This window comes from Thamnophis sirtalis, unplaced genomic scaffold, assembly GCF_051295495.1.
Source record: "Thamnophis sirtalis isolate CommonGarterSnake01/CBP01778 unplaced genomic scaffold, rThaSir2_p1.2 scaffold_2, whole genome shotgun sequence".
NCBI classification, from domain to species: Eukaryota; Metazoa; Chordata; class Lepidosauria; order Squamata; family Natricidae; genus Thamnophis; species Thamnophis sirtalis.
The window spans coordinates 109,916,359-109,936,145 of NW_028261382.1; the positions used below are offsets into that span (position 1 = coordinate 109,916,359).

At 42.7% G+C, this 19,787-nt stretch overlaps 1 protein-coding gene across 3 annotated transcripts in view; it reads left to right on the forward strand.

The window, feature by feature from the left end:
* ADCY8 (adenylate cyclase 8) overlaps positions 1-19,787 on the forward strand; it is a 138,996-nt gene that overhangs the window by 80,056 nt on the left and 39,153 nt on the right. For 2 of the 3 annotated variants that reach the window (XM_087706676.1, XM_087706677.1), the window contains exons 7-8: positions 1,831-2,101; positions 18,749-18,946. In XM_087706676.1, coding sequence (XP_087562802.1) covers positions 1,831-2,101; positions 18,749-18,946 — 469 coding nt within the window. The remainder of the gene's footprint in view (positions 1-1,830; positions 2,102-18,748; positions 18,947-19,787) is intronic. The other variant, XM_087706678.1, reaches the window with a different exon arrangement.

Sequence of the window (19,787 nt, forward strand, 5' to 3'; positions counted from 1 at the left end):
ACAAATGGCCCTTCGTTAAAAGCCATTAATGATGGAGCATCCACAATTTTTGAAGGCAACTTCTGTTCCACTGGTTAATTGTCCTCACTGGCAGGAAGTTTCTCCTTCATTCCAGGCTGCATCTCTCCTTGATTAGTTTCCATCCCTTGTTTCTTGTCACGCCTTCTGGTGCTTTGGAAAATCAGCTGATTCCCTCTTCTTTGTGGGCAGCCCTTCAAATCTTGGAAGATTGCTATCATGTCACCCCCAGTCTTTCTTTTCACTAAACTAGACATACCCAATTCCTGCCACTGTTCTTCCTGTGTTTTCAGATGTCACTAGACCATGAAGCAATCTATACTGCAGAGTTTGCAAAATTCTCTTTAGAATTCCATGCTTGCAGAACCAAAAACATGGCTCCGATGTAAAATTTGTCTGGCTTTGCTGCAAGGGTAAACACACACATTTATAATCATGCTCTGAAGTATAATAGCGTCAAGACATATGACTGCTTGATCCTCTGTTCAGAGTTATATCCATTTTTCTTTCTGGCATTTCATAATTCCGGACAAAGCCCTTTATCTCCCTGCCGGCCAGACTCAACTGTGTGTCACTGATCTCTGCATATCAGAAATGTTGCAGTCATCGGAACAAGAACGCCTCTCTACAAAAGATGCTGATAGCATAATAACAATACTTACTACCCAGGCAGAAAGCCGCCATATGCTTAAAATTACATCGCCCTCTGGCTCCATTGCAGAGTTCCTGCTAGCAATGCAGGCATAGTTCAAAAGTACTTCTTATCTACATAGCAATAAAGCCAATAAAAACTGCTAATAAAAAATAAAATCCAGTTTAATCTAGTGGCTAAGGCACCAGGCTAGACACCCAGGAGGCAGTGAGTTGCAGTTCTGCCTTAACCATGAAAGCCTTGAGTTATTTATAAAAATAATAAGTTTGAAAAACGGTCATAAGTCACTTTTTCCAGTGCCGTTGTAACTCTGAATGGTCGCTAAATGAATGGTTGTAAGTCAGGGACTATCAGGACATACAGTATTACTCTACCCAGGGATTCCCTGGGAGTCAAACATGCAAATCCACTCCAGACAGAACCTACAGCAGAACTTTTTTCAGCCACAGGGAGCATTTTGCAACATGTTCCCTTGGTGTTCCTCAGAATTGCCCACCTGGGCCTCACTTCCATCCATTCTGCTCCTTATAGAATAACAGAGTTGGAAGGGACCTTTGAGGTCCTCTAGCAGGAAACCCTACACCACTTCAGACAAATGTCAACTCATAAAGTTGCCATGGTGAGGAAAAGGGGGGAGCGCATTCCACGCATACCTTCAGCTAAAGTCAGATCTCAGATTACTACAGCAGGCTTGTGAGGGGACACCTCGTTGGAGAATGTGATTTATGACACAGATTGAGGGGAGGGAAGGAACGGGTAGAGTTCAACCATAATTCAAATGAGGGTTAGAGAGTTCAACCGTAATTCAAATGAGGCTTAGATCTGACTGCAATAGTGTATTGCCGAAATGGTGCTTCTAATAAATGACTGGTTTTCTTTTGAAACTTGGCTCGAGGCTCATGAATCAATTAGAGCATCTTTTGGAAACCCGACACAAATGGTTATCCAACATCTTCTTAAAAACTTCCAGTGTTGGAGTACCCACAACTTCTGGAGGCAAGTTGTTCCACTCATTCATTGTTCTAACTGTCAGGAAATTCCTTTTTAGTTGCAAGTTGCTTTTCTCCTTGCTTAGTTTCTACCCATTACTTCTTGTCCTGCCCTCAGGTGCTTTGGAGAATAGCTTGACTCCCTTCCTCCTTCTTTACCCCTCTGTGTAGGCGAATCCACATATCCAAGGCGACTTTAGATTGTCTCAACGGGGATTACAAAGTGGAGGAAGGACACGGCAAAGAACGCAATGAATTTTTGAGGAAGCACAACATTGAGACCTACTTGATCAAGCAACCGGAGGAAAGCCTGCTGACTTTGCCCGAAGACATCGTCAAAGAGTCGATCCCTTCTTCAGACAGGAGAAACAGCGGAGCCACGTTCACGGAAGGATCCTGGAGCCCCGAGCTGCCTTTTGATAACATCGTGGGAAAGCAGCATGTAAGTTTAATGTTCCTCTTTAATATCACCTGCCACCTAGGTTTGGCTTCATTTCCATATTCAAGGAAAGACATTTCTGCTTAGCCTTTCCACGAAATGACAAGAGCCAATTAAAAACGCTGCCGCTGGGCAGAATTAACCTACGTACCCAAACGTCCCCTTTTCTCTGAGTGTTTATTGAACTGGAAACATATCAGAGGTCATCGCTCTGTTCCACCGAAAGCACGAGAGGCCTTTATGGGTGGCAGGCACCGTCAAAACACAGTGGCTGAAGACTTGTCATTCCAGACTATGAAATGGGGTGTGCTGTAGATTTTAGGCATGTTTTAGACTTAATGTGTTCTTTACTTTGGTGGATCCATGGGTGCCTGACAGCGCGAGAGAGAGAAAGAAAGAAAGAAAGAAAGAGAGAGAGAGAGAGAGAGAGAGAGAGAGAGAAGATGGATGGATGGATAAACATTTAGAGGTGGATGAAAAGAGAGAGATACTTAGATATTTTAGATAGATGATGCAAGAGAGGGAGGGAGAGAGAGAGAAAGAAAAAAAGAAAGAAAGAAAGAAAGAAACAGAGAGAAGGAAGGAAGGATGCAAGGAAGGAAGGAAGGAAGGAAGGAAGGAAGGAAGGAAGGAAGGAAGGAAGGGAAAAAAGAAAAAAGATGATGGATGGTTGGACCGATGGATGGATGGATGGATGGACGGACGGATAGAAATGGTTAGGTAGATAAATGAGAAATGGATGGATGGATTGATGGGTGGGTGGATTGTGAAAAAATAGTTAGGTACATGAATGAGAAATGGATGGATGGACCAACGGATGGAGATAGATAGATAGATAGATAGATAGATAGATAGATAGATAGATAGATAGATAGATAGATAGATAGATAGATAGATAGATAGGAGGAAGATGGATGGATTGAGAGACAGAGATAGGGGGAGGGAGGGAGGAAGGGAGGGAGGGAGAGAGAGAGAGAGAGAGAGAGAGAGAGAGAGAGAGAGAGAGAGAGAGAGAGAGAGAGAGAGAGAGAACATAATGGCTAGATGGATGGATCGATAGATGGATGAATAGTTGGATGACCAAAGAGGATTAGGTAGATAGATGATAGATAAAGCGACAGAGAGATGGATGGATGGAGAGACAGACATAGATGGATGGATGGATGGATTGATATGAAACATTGGATGGATGGATGGATGGATGGATGGATGGATGGATGGATGGATGGATGGAGAAAGATGGTTAGGTAGATACGTAGATGATGGAGAGCTGGATTGATGGAAAGAGAGATAGACACTAATTTAAACTCCTAACTATTCCTATCACATAAATGTCCCAAAGCCACCCATAATCTTCCCAGGTGGGCAAGTGGTAAGTGCCCTTGAAGGCTGTTCAGATAGCAGATGGGAAACTGAACGCTTCCCTACAATGCAGTATCATGAAGATCTTCATGGGAGTTGAGGAGAGACACTTGACAAAATGAGCATCGTGTTATTGCCTTGCAAACTCCACCCCTTTCCTACCTGTGTTGCAATGTCGACATGCAAGTAGTAATGGGAGGCAGTTGCAGCACAACAGTGGGGTACATTTTTTTCATCAAATTAATACCCATTGGAATGAATCAGGATTCTCAACCATTTCTAGTAATTAAGAAAATATTCTGTTACAATATGTAGAGTAGGAGGGGGAAAACAAGCCAATCCCTCTATCTATATGTATAAAAGCCAAATACCACTCACTCATCACGAAATCTCTAGAACCATAAAGCCTACAAACCTGAAATTTGGCACGTATGTTCTTCTTGGCTTCTCGGTGCTTGCTAAGAAAGGATTTTTCAAAATAACCATCTGATCATTAATAGTTCTTATACAGTATTGTATGAACATGCAGTGATGCTAAGGAGTTAAATCTTCTACTCCCCCTCCCCACCAGAAAGGAGCTCTGTTCCAACTGCCAGTTGCCTTATATTAATATGTCTGATGCTACCCCTTCGTTAAACCAGGAGTGAGTGTGACCAGCGTGTGACTCATCTGGCCTGCGGGCTGGGAGTTTAGACATTCTACGCCCCCTCCCCACCTGAAAAGAACTCTGTTCCAACTGCCAGTTGCCTTATATTAACACGCTCTGATGTTAGCTTTAAGTGTCAATGTATCAAGCCCAATCATAACTACTCATTAATTTTCAAGCTTTAAGTGTCAATTTATCATCACATAGTTTCATAGCGAAGCATGGATATACAGCTAGTTAAATATAAAAATAAATGTCGATTTATCTTGGCTAACCTGGCCCTCACATCAAGCTGATTTTCATCGTTTCTGAGGGTCCATCCAGATTTCTAAAAAGGATCAGCTCTGTGCGATAAAAGGCAAAGAGTTATTTACATATGTGGAGACAAAGCGTTATTTACACGGTCTTTGTCTATATTCAGAAGATTTTCCCACCTCATACAGGTATTTATTTACTCATTACTTCAGCCAAGGGAGGGCTTTGCTTCTGTTCAATCAGTTATGAACACTTCCTGACTTTGATTTTTGTCAAGTCATGACACAATGGGTTGCTTCACCTGATTTATGTTAGAAACTAAACCGTAATCTGACAGGGAAAATACTGGCTAGGTTTGTGTGTAATATGCTACAGATGGCTGGTCTGTCACCCTATGGTCCTTTGAAACACGATTTTTTTCCTGAGATTATGTTGACCTCAATCTTGGCGATCATCCAGAAGACCTTAAGACTTGGTCTTCTCCTAGGCACACAGGTTCAGAGGTTAGATGACCCTGTGAGTGATAGTTATTATTATACAATATATAATTATATTTAATTAATTATAACATAATTATATGTTATAATTATAATGAGCCGAGGTGGCGCAGTGGTTAGGGTGCAGTACTGCAGGCCACTTCAGCTGACTGTTATCTGCAGTTCAGCGGTTCAAATCTCACCAGCTCAGGGTTGACTCAGCCTTCCATCCTTCCGAGGTGGGTGAAATGAGGACCCAGACTGTGTGGGCAATATGCTGACTTTGTAAACTGCTTAGAGAGGGCTGAAAGCCCTATGAAGCGGTATATAAGTCTAACTGCTGTAATTCATTATAATACAATTATATATTTATTTTCAACGGCTGTCTTCAACTACCATTCTTTTTTATTTTTGTCCTGTAATTATTTATTTTTGTTCTGTATCTATGGTAATGCTGGTATTACTATCTCTGTCGGCCACTAGAATGATTTGGGGAAATGATATTAAATAGGCAGAATTGGATGCTTAAGAAATTGTTAAAGTATGTCACACAGACAGCTAGGTGTTCAGACTGAATTTGGCATTTTTGTCCACCTATTGACTTCTTCCCAAAGATGTGGGATAGGTATGGTAAATTTGGATTTTTGATGGTTGTCCCAAGATGTAAGCTGTTCTGAGTAAAGCTGCCTTTTGCAATTGACTGGTGGTGAATTTGTCAATGCCAAAGGTGCTCCAACTGTTGTTGTTTTTAAAATCAGAATAGAGTCCTAGTAGTTTCTGACTCTAGGGGGCAGTGCTCATCTCCATTTCAAAGCCAAAGAGGACTGTCCGAAGACATCTCCGTGGTCACGTGGCCGGCATGACTAAATGCCAAAAGGGGCACGAAATGCTATTACCTTCCCACCAAAGATGGTCCCTATTTTTCTACTTGCATTTTTACATGCTTTTGAACTGCTAGGTTGGCAAAAGCTGGGACAAGTAACGGGAGCTCACTCCATTACGCGGTGCTAGGGATTTGAACTGCTAAACTGCCAACCTTTCTGATCGACAAACTCAGCATCTTAGCCATTGAATCAACCTGTTAGGTTAGGGTTCCCTGTCGAGAAAAGTCAGCCTGTTGAAATTGGTTATTTTAGGAAATTTAGCATGTTGTTGAAATGTAGTCTTCACTTGGTGGACTATGGACAGTCAACAATATGGAACTTTGAAAAGTTTGCACTATTGCAAAACGGGTGTATTATCCAAGTACTCGTACACTATTTTTTGTGTTCTTGGTCATGTACCAGAAGACATTTTTCCTCTATAGTTATGATGCTTTTAAAAACTTTTATTCAGCCACTTATTTTAAAAAGAATTCACTGATGGCACAACTTGCCTCAAATCCATTCCAAGTTGTATATTAGTTTTCCAATAAAAAACAATTAACTGAGAGAGAGAGAGAGAGGGAGGGAGGGAGGGAGGGAGGGAGAGAGAGAGAGAGAGAGAGAGAGAGAGAGAGAGAGAGAGAGAGAGAGAGAGAGAAAGAGAAAGAGAAAGAGAAAGAGAAAGAGAGGTGTCAGCCATTTGTCCCATAAATTTTGCAGCATAAACTGAGGTTTTCAAGCTTCCTCTGGTTGAAACTGGTGTTTGGCTCAGTAGCTGAATGGTTCTGGGTTATGGCAAAAGGTAAGAAAAATGATTTTCGATCCATGTCATCAACTGATAGACCGAATGAAAGCACCTGTTCTCTGGGTTCAAAAAACCCTCCCGTTCTGTAAAATCACTCCCAGATTCCTTCACTTGTCTTCATTGATGTGCAAACTGATAGAGGTAAAAAAAAATGTTTACCACTATGGTTGGGTAGATTTTTGTCTCTATTTTTTACCCAAACTGAAGACATCCTCATTTATCCTCATTCTAATTTTCTCAGATCTTCTCTTGAGAGAGAGGGGGGAGGGAGAGAGACAGATAAGGGGGGAGAGAGAGAGAGAGGAAGGAGAGAGAAGGAGGAGAGGGAGGGAGGGAGAGAGAGAGAAGGAGAGAGACAGGAAAGTGAAAGAGAGAGAGAGAAGAAGAGAAGGAGGAGGGAGAGAGGGAGATGGAGGGAGACAAGAGGCAGAGAGAAGGGGGAGAGAGAGAAGGATGGAGCGAGAGGGAGGGAAAGACAGAGAAGAGAGGGAGAGAAGGGGAGAGAGAAAGAAGGATAGGGAGGAACAGAGAGAAGGAGACACAGAGAGACACAGAGAAGGAGAGTCACATAGAGAGAGGGGGAAAGAGAGAAGGGGAAAGAGAGAAAGAGGGAGAGAAAGACAGAGAGACAGAAGGAGAGAGGCAGAGAGAAGGAGAAAGCCAGAAGCGAAAAGACAGGGACAGAGAGATGGAGAGAGAGAGAGAGAGAGAGAGAGGGAGAGGGAGAGGGAGAGGGAGAGATATATATTTGTTAATATAAGTGCTGCCTTTAGGACTTTTTCATTCAGCTTTCATTCAGCATTCATTGTGTCAAGCAGAGCCAAGGTGGCGCAGTGGTTAGAGTGCAGCACTGCAGCCTACTTCAGCTGACTGCAGTTCTGCAGTTCGGCGGTTCAAATCCCACCGGCTCAAGGTTGACTCAGCCTTCCATCCTTCCGAGGTGGGTAAAATGAGGACCCGGATTGTTGGGAGCAATATGCTGACTCTGTAAACTGTTTAGAGAGGGCTGAAATCCCTATGAAGCGGTATATAAGTCTAAGTCTAACTGCTAAGCTAAGGAATGTATGGAAGAACTTCTGATGTGGTTGAGTTTCTTCGAGGCAGGGATAGAATGATGATGTACATGTCAAAATGCACATCATTACATCATGATCATTATCTATGCCCTTTTTAGTATCTGTCTTCTGTCATCTCGCGGACATACCTAAAGGGCAGATCTTGTCTCATGAGATCATAACACCTCTCTTCTCATTCTGAAGAAACCTTTGAGGTCCAGTGGATGAACAGTTGGAGGAACGGATATCTCAAAAGTCAAGAACAGTTGGGGTGATGGAAACAGAAGCAAGCACTCTAACATTCCTCAGGGATGAAAGGGAGAGAGATAGAAGTTCTGTTCAAGGCAGTTTCTCATCTCAGATAACTCTCCAACGGTTCCCACAACTCACTGGAGGTGTTTGGTTGTGTTTTTCCGGGAAGCATTTTCAACCATTTGTACCTCCCAGATAGAGAAATGATTCCCGATCTCATAACTAGAAAGTTTGGCAGCTGAGTGGGTTGTGACTTTCTCTCTCTCTTCTTCTACAAGCTATCGCATCAAAATCCCTTTTGAAGGCTGTCGAGAGAAATTAAAGCAGAAAAGGTTAAAATGCCCTAAGACACCAGTCCTATCTGCCACATTTGACGGGTAATGAGTCAGTCTGGAAGAAAGTCAACTGAACGCTGCCTCCTCTTTTGCTAGGGCAGATCCAAAAATCACACCATCTCCGTTTTCCTTCCCTGCGTGAACTTAGTCCTACTTTTGTGAAATGTCTCCATGCCTTGATATTAAAGCTTTGTCATGTAAGCCCACTTGCCTTGCTTTTTTATAGCCCAACGCCTTGATTCGGGAGCAAGAAACCTTCATAACTCTTTAAAGAACGTCTCCCTAGAGCTGGTGCTAAGGTTGTCTTTGTCAGCCCTGAAACTATTTTGAACATCTTCAGGGCTGCCACAGCAAGGCCAGTTGCAGCTGTGGGACTGTGAGGTGGCAATGGAGATAACTGGGGGAAAGTGTAGCCAAAATAACCCTCTTGGTCCACGCCTTCCAAACACCAGGTGAGGATGTCAGCCAAGGACATCCACACCTGGTGTTTGGAAGGTGTGTGGACAAAGACAGCTGGAGGAGGACTGTAACCTGATAATAGAATAGAATGGTGTAGAGCGGAGCAGAATAGGAGTAGGAATAGGAATAGGAATAGGAATAGGAATAGGAATAGGAATAGGAATAGGAATAGGAATAGGAATAGGAATAGGAATAGGAATAGGAATAGGAATAGGAATAGGAATAGGAATAAGATGGAATAGGATGGAATAGAATAGAATAGAATAGAATTACAGTGTAATGGAATAGAATAGAATAGAATTAAGAGCCGAGGTGGCACAGTGGTTAGAGTGCAGTACTGCGGGCCACTTCAGCTGACTGCTATCTGCAGTTTAGCGGTTCAAATCTCACCAGCTCAAGGTGACTCAGCCTTCCATCCTTCCGAGGTGGGTGAAATGAGGACCCAGACTGTGGAGGCAATATGCTGACTCTGTAAACCGCTTAGAGGGGGCTGAAAGCCCTATGAAGTGATATATAAGTCTAACTGCCCTTGCTATTGCTAATTACAGTAGAATTACAATAGAATGGATGGAATGGAATGGAATGGAATGGAATAGAATAGAATAGAATAGAATTACAGTAGAATTACAGTAGAATTACAGTAGAATTACAGTAGAATTACAGTAGAATTACAGTAGAATTACAGTAGAATTACAGTAGAATTACAATAGAATGGAATAGAATAGAATAGAATAGAATTCTTTATTGGCCAAGTGTGATTGGACACACAAGGAATTTGTCTTTGGTGCATAAGCTCTCAGTGTACATAAAAAAAGATACATTCATCAAGAATCACAAGGTACAACACTTAATGATAGTCGTAGGGTACAAATAGGCAATCAAATCATACTAGGAAGCAATATATATCATAAGGATACAAGCAACAAAGTTACGGTCATAAAGACACGTGGAAGGAGATGGGTGATAGGAACGACGAGAAGATTAATCACAATAGTAATGCAGACTTAGTAAATAATTTGAAAGTGTTGTGGGAATTAGTTGTTTAGCAGAGTGATGGCGTTTGGGGAAAAACTGTCCTTGTGTCTAGTTGTTCTGGTGTGCAGTGCCCTATAGCCTTGTTTTGAGGGTAGAAGTTGAAACAATTTATGTCCAGGATGTGTGGGGTCTGTAGATATTTTCACAGCCTTCTTTTTGACTCCTGTAATATACAGGTCCTCAATGGAAGGCAGGTTGGTTTCTGCAGTTCTGATTATCCTCTGAAGTCTGTGTCTGTCTTGTTGGGTTGCAGAACCAAACCAGACAGTTTGGACCATGTTATTGGATGTGTGACCTGGGGGGCATGAACTTTGGGTTTTGATTTGGGTGGGGAAAACCTCGGGTCATTCACAGTCGGTTTTCCATGTGGTATTCCTAATTAAAAATAACAAAAATCTTACTCTGTAAGATCTTTATTTATGAGATTCCTATCCCAGCTTTCTTTTAGGAGCTCAAAATGGCACATCTCCTCCTACTTTCTCCATAAAAACAACCCTGTGAGATAGATCTAAAGACCCCCAAGAGTTGAACTGATCCAAAATTATCCGTGAAACATCCATAACTGAGAGTGGACTTGGACCCGGATTTATATCCCAGGTTCATTTTTCTTTCTTTCCGGGAATCTGTTTGGATTCCTTTTCATTCTACAGTACTGGCTTCCTGCATTGAGCGTGGTTTACTGTAATTAGATATTATAAAAGTGAAGAAAATTGAGAACAGATTGCTGGGCAATTTTGTCTGCTGATTTGCAGACACCTTCATTTGCAAGGCATGAAACAGAATATAAATGGTTCCTATTAATTCTTCTTGCTTCTGGTAATCTTACCTACGCCTGACCTATTTCTTTTGTCTCATGGTTGTCCTTTAAGACTTCAGGCTGATATATTGGGTTCTCCCCATTTTTATACTCTAGCAGCCCTGGCTGTTAGATCAGACTGAGTTCTTTTGGATCATTATGTTGTTGTGTAGGGGAAGGTAGCAGTGGGATCATGATATTCTCCCTACCTCTGATTAGATGCATTCATCTGAACATCAGAATAGAATAGAACAGAACAGAATAGAATCAGGGGTGGGTTTCAATTTTTTTAAATATTGGTTCTGTGGCCATGGCTAGGTGGGGGGCATATGACTGAGTGGGTGTGGCCAACTGGTGTCACTCATGTACACTCATCTCTGATGAATCTCCTACAACTTCTGCAGGCAACTTCTGTTCCATTGGTTGATTGCTCTCCCTGTCAGAGAATGTCTCCTTATTTCTAGGCTGAATCTCTCCTTGTTCAGTTTCCATCCATTATTCCTTGTCTGGCCTTCAGGTTTCTTTGAAAATAGCTTGACCCCCCCCCTCCTCTCTATGGCAGCCCCTCAAATATGGGAACACTGTTATCATGTCTCCCCTGGTCCTCCTCTTCACTAGATCAGAGTCTTCCTTCTGTCTCCCGAGGTCCACTTCTCCTGTCTCCCAATGTCCCACATTATCTTTCATTACAGGAACACAGTTGGGATGCAAATCACATTAAAAAGAGCCCCCCTTTTTCCTGCAAAGTTGAAAAATCCACTTTGTAGATCTACACGTATATGCAGCTGAAAGCAGGAACATTATTTAGCAATTCTAATAAGATACCTGCATGAAAGACTCATCCATGCTCAAATCTGAGGTTCGTATAGGGTTCATTATTATTCATTATTATATCCTTGTGTCCTTTACGATGCATAAACTCCTCCTGCTGGTACTGTAGTGTGGAAAATTTGATTGAAATCAGGGTTAACGGTTAGGAGCAAATGGCACTGTAAAAATAGTAGTGATACTTTGTCCCAGTATTGTTCAAGGACTTCCTTTTACAGCAGGTCGAATATACACATGGGATAGGTGAGATCTATAGGGTGTGTGCAAATATGCTGAGACGCACAATCTTCTTTGTGGCTATGAAGCATAATTTTTAAGGTTGGGAGTGGGGGGGAAATCAAGGAACTGAGGTTCACAGCAAAATGTGTTTCCATGGAAGAACTGCAGTGGAAGGACAATAATGAAATAGTGTGATTTTAGGATCAGTGTTGTTGTTATTGTTGTTTCTGATGTTTCTGATGAGTTCTGTCAGATCTCATCATTTATCACTGTTGTCTAGGGAAATTATCAGTCATCCAGGTCATGGTTGTTCCAAAGTTGCTTTTTGTCCAGAGGCAAGTGAACTTTCTTTGTTTTCCTTGAAGACGTGTCACTTCTCATCCAAGAAAAACCAAAAGTTGACATATACACTGGGTGAAACCAGGCTTAATAGCAGTGGTTCCACCACAAAACCGCGGACGACAAAATCGCGGTCGACAAAAGCACGTATGTGACGTCATCACAGCGCGACGAAAAAGATCGAAAAATGTAAAAATAAAGCGAAAACCTTCCCCTAACCCCACCAAACCTAACCCTTAACCTAACCCTAAACCTAACCCTAAACCTAACCCTTAACCTAATGAAAAACCTAACGCTAACCCTTAACCTAATGCTAAACGTAACGCTAACGCTCTAAACCTAACCCTAACCCTTAACCTAACCCTAACCCTAACCCTTAACCTAACGCTTACCTTTATGTGAATCGGCTTGCTGTAATTTAATTTTTATTTCAATTTTTTGATCTTTTTCGACGCATTGTGATGACGTCACATACGCGATTTCGTCGACCGCACTTTTGTGGAACGCGGTTTTGACGGGTCACGAATAGCAGTAACTGTGAGAGGAATCTTGGAGTCTTAATGGACAACCAATCCAATATGAATCAACAGTGTGAAGCCAATGCAATATCACTCTATAAAGCCCTAGTAAGACCACATCTAGAATGCTGCATCCAGTTTTGGTCACCATGCTATAAAAAAAGATGTTGAGACTCTAGAAAAAGTGTAGAGAAGAGCAAATAGGATGATTAGGGGACTGGAGACTAAAACATATGAAGAACGGTTACAGGAATTGGGCATGGCTAGTCTAGTGAAGAGAAGGACCAGGGGAGACGTGATAGCAGTTTTCTAATATTTGAGGGGCTGCCACAGAGAGGAAGGGGTCAACCTGTTTCCAAAGCACCTGAAGGCCAAACAAAGAATAATGGATGGAACCTGAACAAGGAGAGATTCAACCTGAAAATAAGGATAAAATTTCTGACAGAACAATCAACCCACGGAACAGTTTGCCTTCAGAAGTTGTGGGAGCTTCATCACTGGAAGCTTTCAAGAAGAGACTGGACTGCCATCTGTCAAAAATGGGGTAGGGTCTCCTGATTGGGGGGTGGGGTTGGACTAGATAACCTACAAGGTCCCTTCCAACTTTGTTCATCTGTAAAGGATATCTGTAGGAACAAAGAGAGCCCAGTTGCCTCTTGAAAAAAGCAACTTTAAGATTTATCACTGCTGGCCAGGAGCTGATGTGGGTTGAAGTTCTACAACTTGGAAAGCCCTGGCTTTTGAAACCTTCATTTTCAACGGGGATGGTTCAAGCTAGTGTTTCTCAATTTTGGGAACGTCAAGCTTTATGGACTTTAACTTCCAGAATTCTCCAGCCAGCGTGCTGGCTAAGGAATTCAGGGAGTTGAAATCCATACAGCTTAAAGATGCTACGGTTGAGAAATAGTGGTTAAGGTTTATGCTGGAAGATGATATAATGATGGTCGGTAAAGAGAAAGGAGGAAGAAGAGTGGATGAGAAGAAATTTCTTTTTTTAAAGTTTTTTTTAAATTTTTTGTTCTCTAAATACAATTATAGGTATACATTCACATAGTTATTATTCTTTTTTACATTCGTCATTCTTATACATTTGTCATTTCATTTACAAGGTTATAACATACCGTTTGGGTTGCATTGTTTACTATCCCTCACCTGTTTTGACACCATCTTCTTTTCCCTTTCTTTTCTCCCTCCCTCCCTTCTCTACTTTCTTCCTTCCTCTCTCCTTTCCTTCCCTTATCTCTCCCCTACTCCTCTCTTCCTCTTCCCCTTCCTGTCCTCTCTCCTTCTCTTTCCCTCCCTTCCAAGCTTTCTCTCCTCTTCCTTCCTTCCCTCCTCTTTCTCTCCTCCTCTCTTTCTTTCTTTTTCTATTATTGTAGGTGTCTCTTCCCACTCTTAATTTTTATTTTCTTGAGATGGTATTTTTGCAGACTCAAAAATGATTGAATATCATTTCTTGTTCCCTTTCCTTTGATGAGAAGAAATTTCTTGATGGGGACATTACTAAATATTGCCTTCATTCTCTGCTTCCGACAAGAAATGGAGACAGAGGTTCTGGCCATCTTTTCTCATCTCCAAGCAGGAGATGAGAAATTGTATGGACTTATTTACAAGCCTGAGATGGAATGGCATGGTGGCCTAGTGGTAAAGATGATTGACTCCCACTCGGAAGGTGGAGAGTTCAATCCTAGGTGGTGGCAGGGCATAAAGAAAAAAATATCTGATGTGAACTCTGCATAGGTGTCAGAAAAGGCATCCAGGCAAAAAATGCTCAACTCCACCCAGTTGCCCAGACTCTACCCCAAACTAAGGGAAGGGAGTCAAAGGGCAGTTTACAAGCCTGAGATAGGTAGTGACTTCCCCTTCTAATTCCAGGACTTGAGGTCTCTCAAGCGAAAGTACCACGCAAAGGGATTAATCACCAAATAAATATTTATTGTGTTTCTGCATAGAATTATTGATGGAATTTATTGCCCTGTGATGTGCCGATGGCCATTACATTAATGAGCTTGTTTTGTTGCAGATGTTTTATTATCCAAAGTAGATAACATCACCAGTGCTGGGAGAGATGGTCTTACGTAGCTTGATAATGAAACATCTGCAAGAAAACAACCAAGTTCAGAGAGCGCCAAGGATTTCTCATCTCAACCCTGAGCTACAAATATTCTCTTGAAGAGTAGCTTGATCAGTAGTTTTAGCTAGGATGATAAAGTTCAAAGAGATTCTTCCTCTGAATGACAGTTGCTGGAGGCCAAACAATTAAGGAAGGCTTTCAACCTGTTGATAGACCTTCAAAGGACTACTTTATTGATGTAGTAAGGGTCAAGGTATGGGTACACAGTGGCTCAGTGGCTAAGATGCTGAGCTTGTCGATCAGAAAGGTCGGCAGTTTGGCGGTTTGAATCTCTAGCGCCGCGTAATGGAGCGAGCTCCCGTTGTCCCAGCTTCTGCCAACCTAGCAGTTCGAAAGCATGTAAAAATACAAGTAGAAAAATAGGAACCACCTTTTGGGTGGGAAGGTCGCAGCGTTCCATGCACCTTCAGCGTTTAGTCATGCTGGCCACATGACCACGGAGACGTCTTCGGACAATGCTGGCTCTTCAGATTTAAAATGGAGTTGAGCACCGCCCCCTAGAGTCAGGAACCACTAGCACATATGTGCGAGGAGAACCTTTACCTTCACCTTGGGGTCAAGGCACATTTGTAATCTGCCTCTCTGTATTAGTTTTGTGGAGTCAGAATTTGTGAAAGTAAAAAATAGTTTCAAGTTGGGATTCTTTTGCACATTTATTTGCAAGTAGAACCTGCTGATCCATGAAGCAAATCTGTGAAAAGTTTAAAAGGATTAAAGATGGTGTCAAAACCAGAACCATCTTCTTTCCTTATGAAACATTCTATTCATCATATCTTCAAATGGACATCACCCCATGGAACAAGTAATGTAGGAGTTTTTGCGACATGCTGCCTTCAAAAGATCGGTATTAATCAGTCTGAGCTTTTGCCTCTTTCATTCAAGTCACCCTTGGGTAGCTGTCATGCCCTGGTGTTTAAACATTTTGAAGGAACAAAAATCATGCTGTATGGGGGCTTTTTTTTGCTTTTTGTTTTGAAACCTTAAATGCAATAGCTCTCTCAGTTTCTGCAGACCTCATCGCTCTCTGAGCTTGGTTGTTTCCTTTTAGATGTTTCATTACCCAGTTGGTAACATTATCAGTTTCCTAAGTGAGGCGTGGGAGGAGTCACACATGGGTATTAACACAGCTCTTTTGCCCTGGGAACTGAGGTAAATCTTGAGGCCACACCTCCATTCTTCCTCTGACCTCCCAGATTAACCTCAGTCTCCGGCCCAGAAGGAGTGTTTGCAACAAAGCAACCAAGCACAGAGAACACCAAGGATTCTACAGTTCAACCCTGAGCTACCAATATTCTCCCCCCCCCCCTCATTTTATAAAGCTATTGTCTGATAACCTGGCATTACCCGGGTATTTATTTATAGGTGGGGGGAATGTCTGGACCAAACATAATTTCTAATGTTGGATTTTCCCCCTTACCAGAGGGAACCCCCTTGTGGAGTACTGTGAAGCCGTTACCATGGCAACTCCACTGCACTGTACAGTAGAAGCCATTTTATGGCAATGCAGTAGAATGCATTGTAAGGTACAACAGGCTGTATCTTAACAGAACACACACCCCGAGGGGGTGTTAGAGGCGTCTTACTCCTACACTATTTGTTTCCAGAGAGTAAGTCATCTGTGTACCAAGTTTAGTTGAAATTGCTCAAGGCATTCCAGGGTTATGCTGGAACATGCACACACATACACACAAACACACACAGTCATTTTGAAAGGAAGGAAGGAAGGAAGGAAGGAAGGAAGGAAGGAAGGAAGGAAGGAAGGAAGGAAGGAAGGAAGGAAGGAAGGAAGGAGATACTGCTGTTAAAGATGTTTTTACAAGAATAACTCCTCTCTTCTCCCACTCCTCCCTTCTTCTTTTTTATCTATTTATTTGGAGTTACACAGAAGTCATTTACACTCAGAAAAACATTATGTATGATATGGAATTAAACCCTAGCCAGAAGCATGGCTTAAAAAGCGGCATACTTTTAATAAATGTGTGGAATGGGGAATTTCAGCAGGCATGGCTGCGCATAATTAGCAGAGATGTGCAAATTAGCCAACATCCAGTTTGAAGCATTTTTTTAACAGAACAGAATAATAGAGTCGGAAGGGACCTTGGAGGTCTTCTAGTCCAACCCGCTGCTCAAACAGCAGACACTATACCATGTCAGACAAATGATTGTCCAATCTCTTTTAAAAAACAAAAAATGGGGGTGGGGGAGCAGGACCATTGTAGAAAAGATTGCTTAATCCCGGTGAGAAGAAAAATGTGAGAAGATGACAGCTAAGCCACGCCCAGACTTCTTACTTAAGTTTCTGTTTCAATTCTCTGCATAGGCTCAGACCTGTTAAAGCTCCCATTGGCTGACTTAGTTGATGTGCCTATTCATTGGCTGACCTTGTCCCCATTTCTCTCCCAGCCATGAATATTTTAATATGTGCTCCCGTTACTTGTCCCAGCTTCTGCCAACCTAGCAAGTCGAAAGCGCGTAAAAATGCAAGTAGAAAAAATAGGGGCCACCTTTAGTGGGAAGGCAACAGCATTTTGTGTTCCTTTGGTGTTTAGTCATGCAGACCACATGACCACGGAGACATCTTCGGACAGCACTAGTTCTTCAGCTTTGACACGGAGATGAGCACCACCCCCTAGAGTCAGGAATGACTAGCATCTATGTGCAAGGGGGAACCTTTCCCTTTACCTTGCTGCATAGAAACAGGGAGCAAACTTCACACTCTTAGCACTGATGATGTTACCTAGTCAGGTAATGAAATGTCTGCAAGCAAACCACACAGCTCAGAGAGCACCAGAGTTCTTCTTGTGTCCAGGGCAAGGCAGATATGTCAGCATGAATCCCGCCAAATGACTGATCACAGATTTGGGGTGCTGTAGCCAGTTCTAATGTGGATAACAGTCCTTTTCTTCCTGGGATCATGTGTTCATGTTCATCATATACTCCTTTATAATATGAGCCAGGGTGATGCAGGGGTTAGAATGCCGTACTGCAGACTACTTCTGCTGACTGCTGGTTACTTGCAGTTCGGCAGTTCGAGTCTCACCAGGCTCAGCCTTCCATCCTTCAGAGGTCAGTAAAACGAGGAACCAGATGATTGGAGGGGGGGGGGAATATGCTGATCCTGTAAACTGCTTAGAGAGGGCTGTAAAGCACTGTGAAGTGGTATATAAGTCTTAGCACTAAGTGTGATTGTTAATTGGATAAGAAAAAGCCCATAATAGGTGTCCTGCTTTGAACAACATTTCAGTGAATTTCATAGGTTAAGTTACTGTGGCCAACTCATAGCAGGACAACTCACCACCACCCACTTGCTGTAGGACAAGAATTTCGCTAATTTCAAAGAAATGTTGGAAATAGGGTCATATAAGAAAGAATGCAAAAGGAGGGACAAGAGGAAATGCGAATGACAAAAATTAAAGTAATTATTTTAAATAATTAAGTTGAATTGTGGAATTGTCCTGCAGCGAATTGCCCCATGGCAAGGTATCTTGCGGCCACGGTAAGTTCACCATTGTGAGTTGCCCACGGCGAGTTCACCATGGTGAGTTGGACGTGATGAATTCACCATGGCGAGTCGGCCATGACTAGTTCACCATGACAAGTTGGCCATGATGAGATCACCATGGTGAGTTGGCCATGATGAGTTCACCATGGTGAGTTGACAATGACAAGTTCACCATGGTGAGTTGGACGTGATGAATTCACCATGGCGAGTTGGTCATGACGAGTTCACCATGACAAGTTGGCCATGATGAGTTCACCATGGCAAGTTGGCCCTGATAAGTTCACCATGGCAAGTTAGCCATGATAAGTTCACCATGGTGAGTTGACGATGACAAGTTCACCATGGTGAGTTGACGATGACAAGTTCACCATGGTGAGTCGGATGTGAGGAATTCCCCATGGTGAGTTGCCCAGGATGGGTTTACCATGGCGAGTTGGCCAAAGTGAGTTCTCCCATTCCATACCCAACTTCATTCTCTCTTTTAAAGCCATGAATGGCAAGATGAATGTTAAGCAGACAAACCAAGAGGCTCGAGACCACTTGAAAAGATGCCACCCTGAGAGTTTGCTTGTTCTTCTCAGATGCCCTTTGCTAGCTGAGCCTCCTCCTCCTCCTAAAACATTCAGATGGCTGGATGAATGAATTTGCATGGGATGCTGTTTAACAGTTTGCGGTGCGACATGATCATTGAAAAGAACAGAACATTTTGCATTTTTTTTAACCCACAAGGGGACTAGCCGGTTTATTCTTTTTGCATGTGCTTTCCCCTAGACTCTGGCTGCCCTAACAAGAAATTCAATAAATCTGCTTCCAAACCATCTTGCACAAGCTTTGCATGTCCAGTCTGGGCCTGAGGAAATTAACAAGCGAATAGAACACACCATCGACTTGCGGAGTGGCGATAAGTTGCGAAGAGAGCATATCAAGCCTTTTTCCCTGATGTTTAAAGACTCTGGCCTGGAACATAAGGTAGCTGGGTCTTGATAGATTGACTTTTGCCATCTCAGATTGACTTGCAGTGACCGTTGATTAGCAAAGACCAAATGGCGGTGGGTTTCCCTTCTCAATTCCCCCTTCCCTTTCTACCCATCTCTCAAAGATGGAGCTATTAGGATTCCTTATAAGAGACGTGGTGGATAAGACGCTGAGATTGTCGATCAGAAAAGTCGGCAGTTCGAAGCCCTAGCGCCGCATAACAGAGTGAGCTCCCGTTTCTTGTCCCAGCTTCTGCCAACCTAGCACTTCAAAAGCATCTAAAAATGCAAGTAGAAAAATAGGGACCACCTTTGGTGGGAAGGTAACAGCGTTCTGTGTGCCTTTGGCATTTAGTCATGCCGGCCACATGACCACGGAGACGTCTTTGGACAGCGCTGGCTCTTCGGCTTTGAAACGGAGATGAGCACCGACCCCTAGAGTCGGGAACGACTAGCACTTATGTGCGAAGGGAACCTTTACCTTTTATAAGATTCCTTCAGTCATGAAGGATACAGACCCCGAGATCTGGGATCCTGAAAGCTTAATGAAAGCTGAGAACTGCCACCACAAGTTCCCCCCCCCCCAATGTCTTGGATGGGATGAGAGAAAGAAAACTGAAATATATGGAAGGTGTGGCGGTCACCCTTTTTAATAAATTATAGTTTAATTAAATCAGGTGTAGGGTTTTCTTTCTTTTCCCCAGGAACAACAGTCTTTCTTTGTCATCAGCAGGGGACATCCAGAGGCTAAATGTGGCCCTGGGAAAAGTTGCACATGCTTAGCTAGGTCAGATGAAGACTTGAGAGATGCCTTTGCACCACAGGCTAAACTTAAG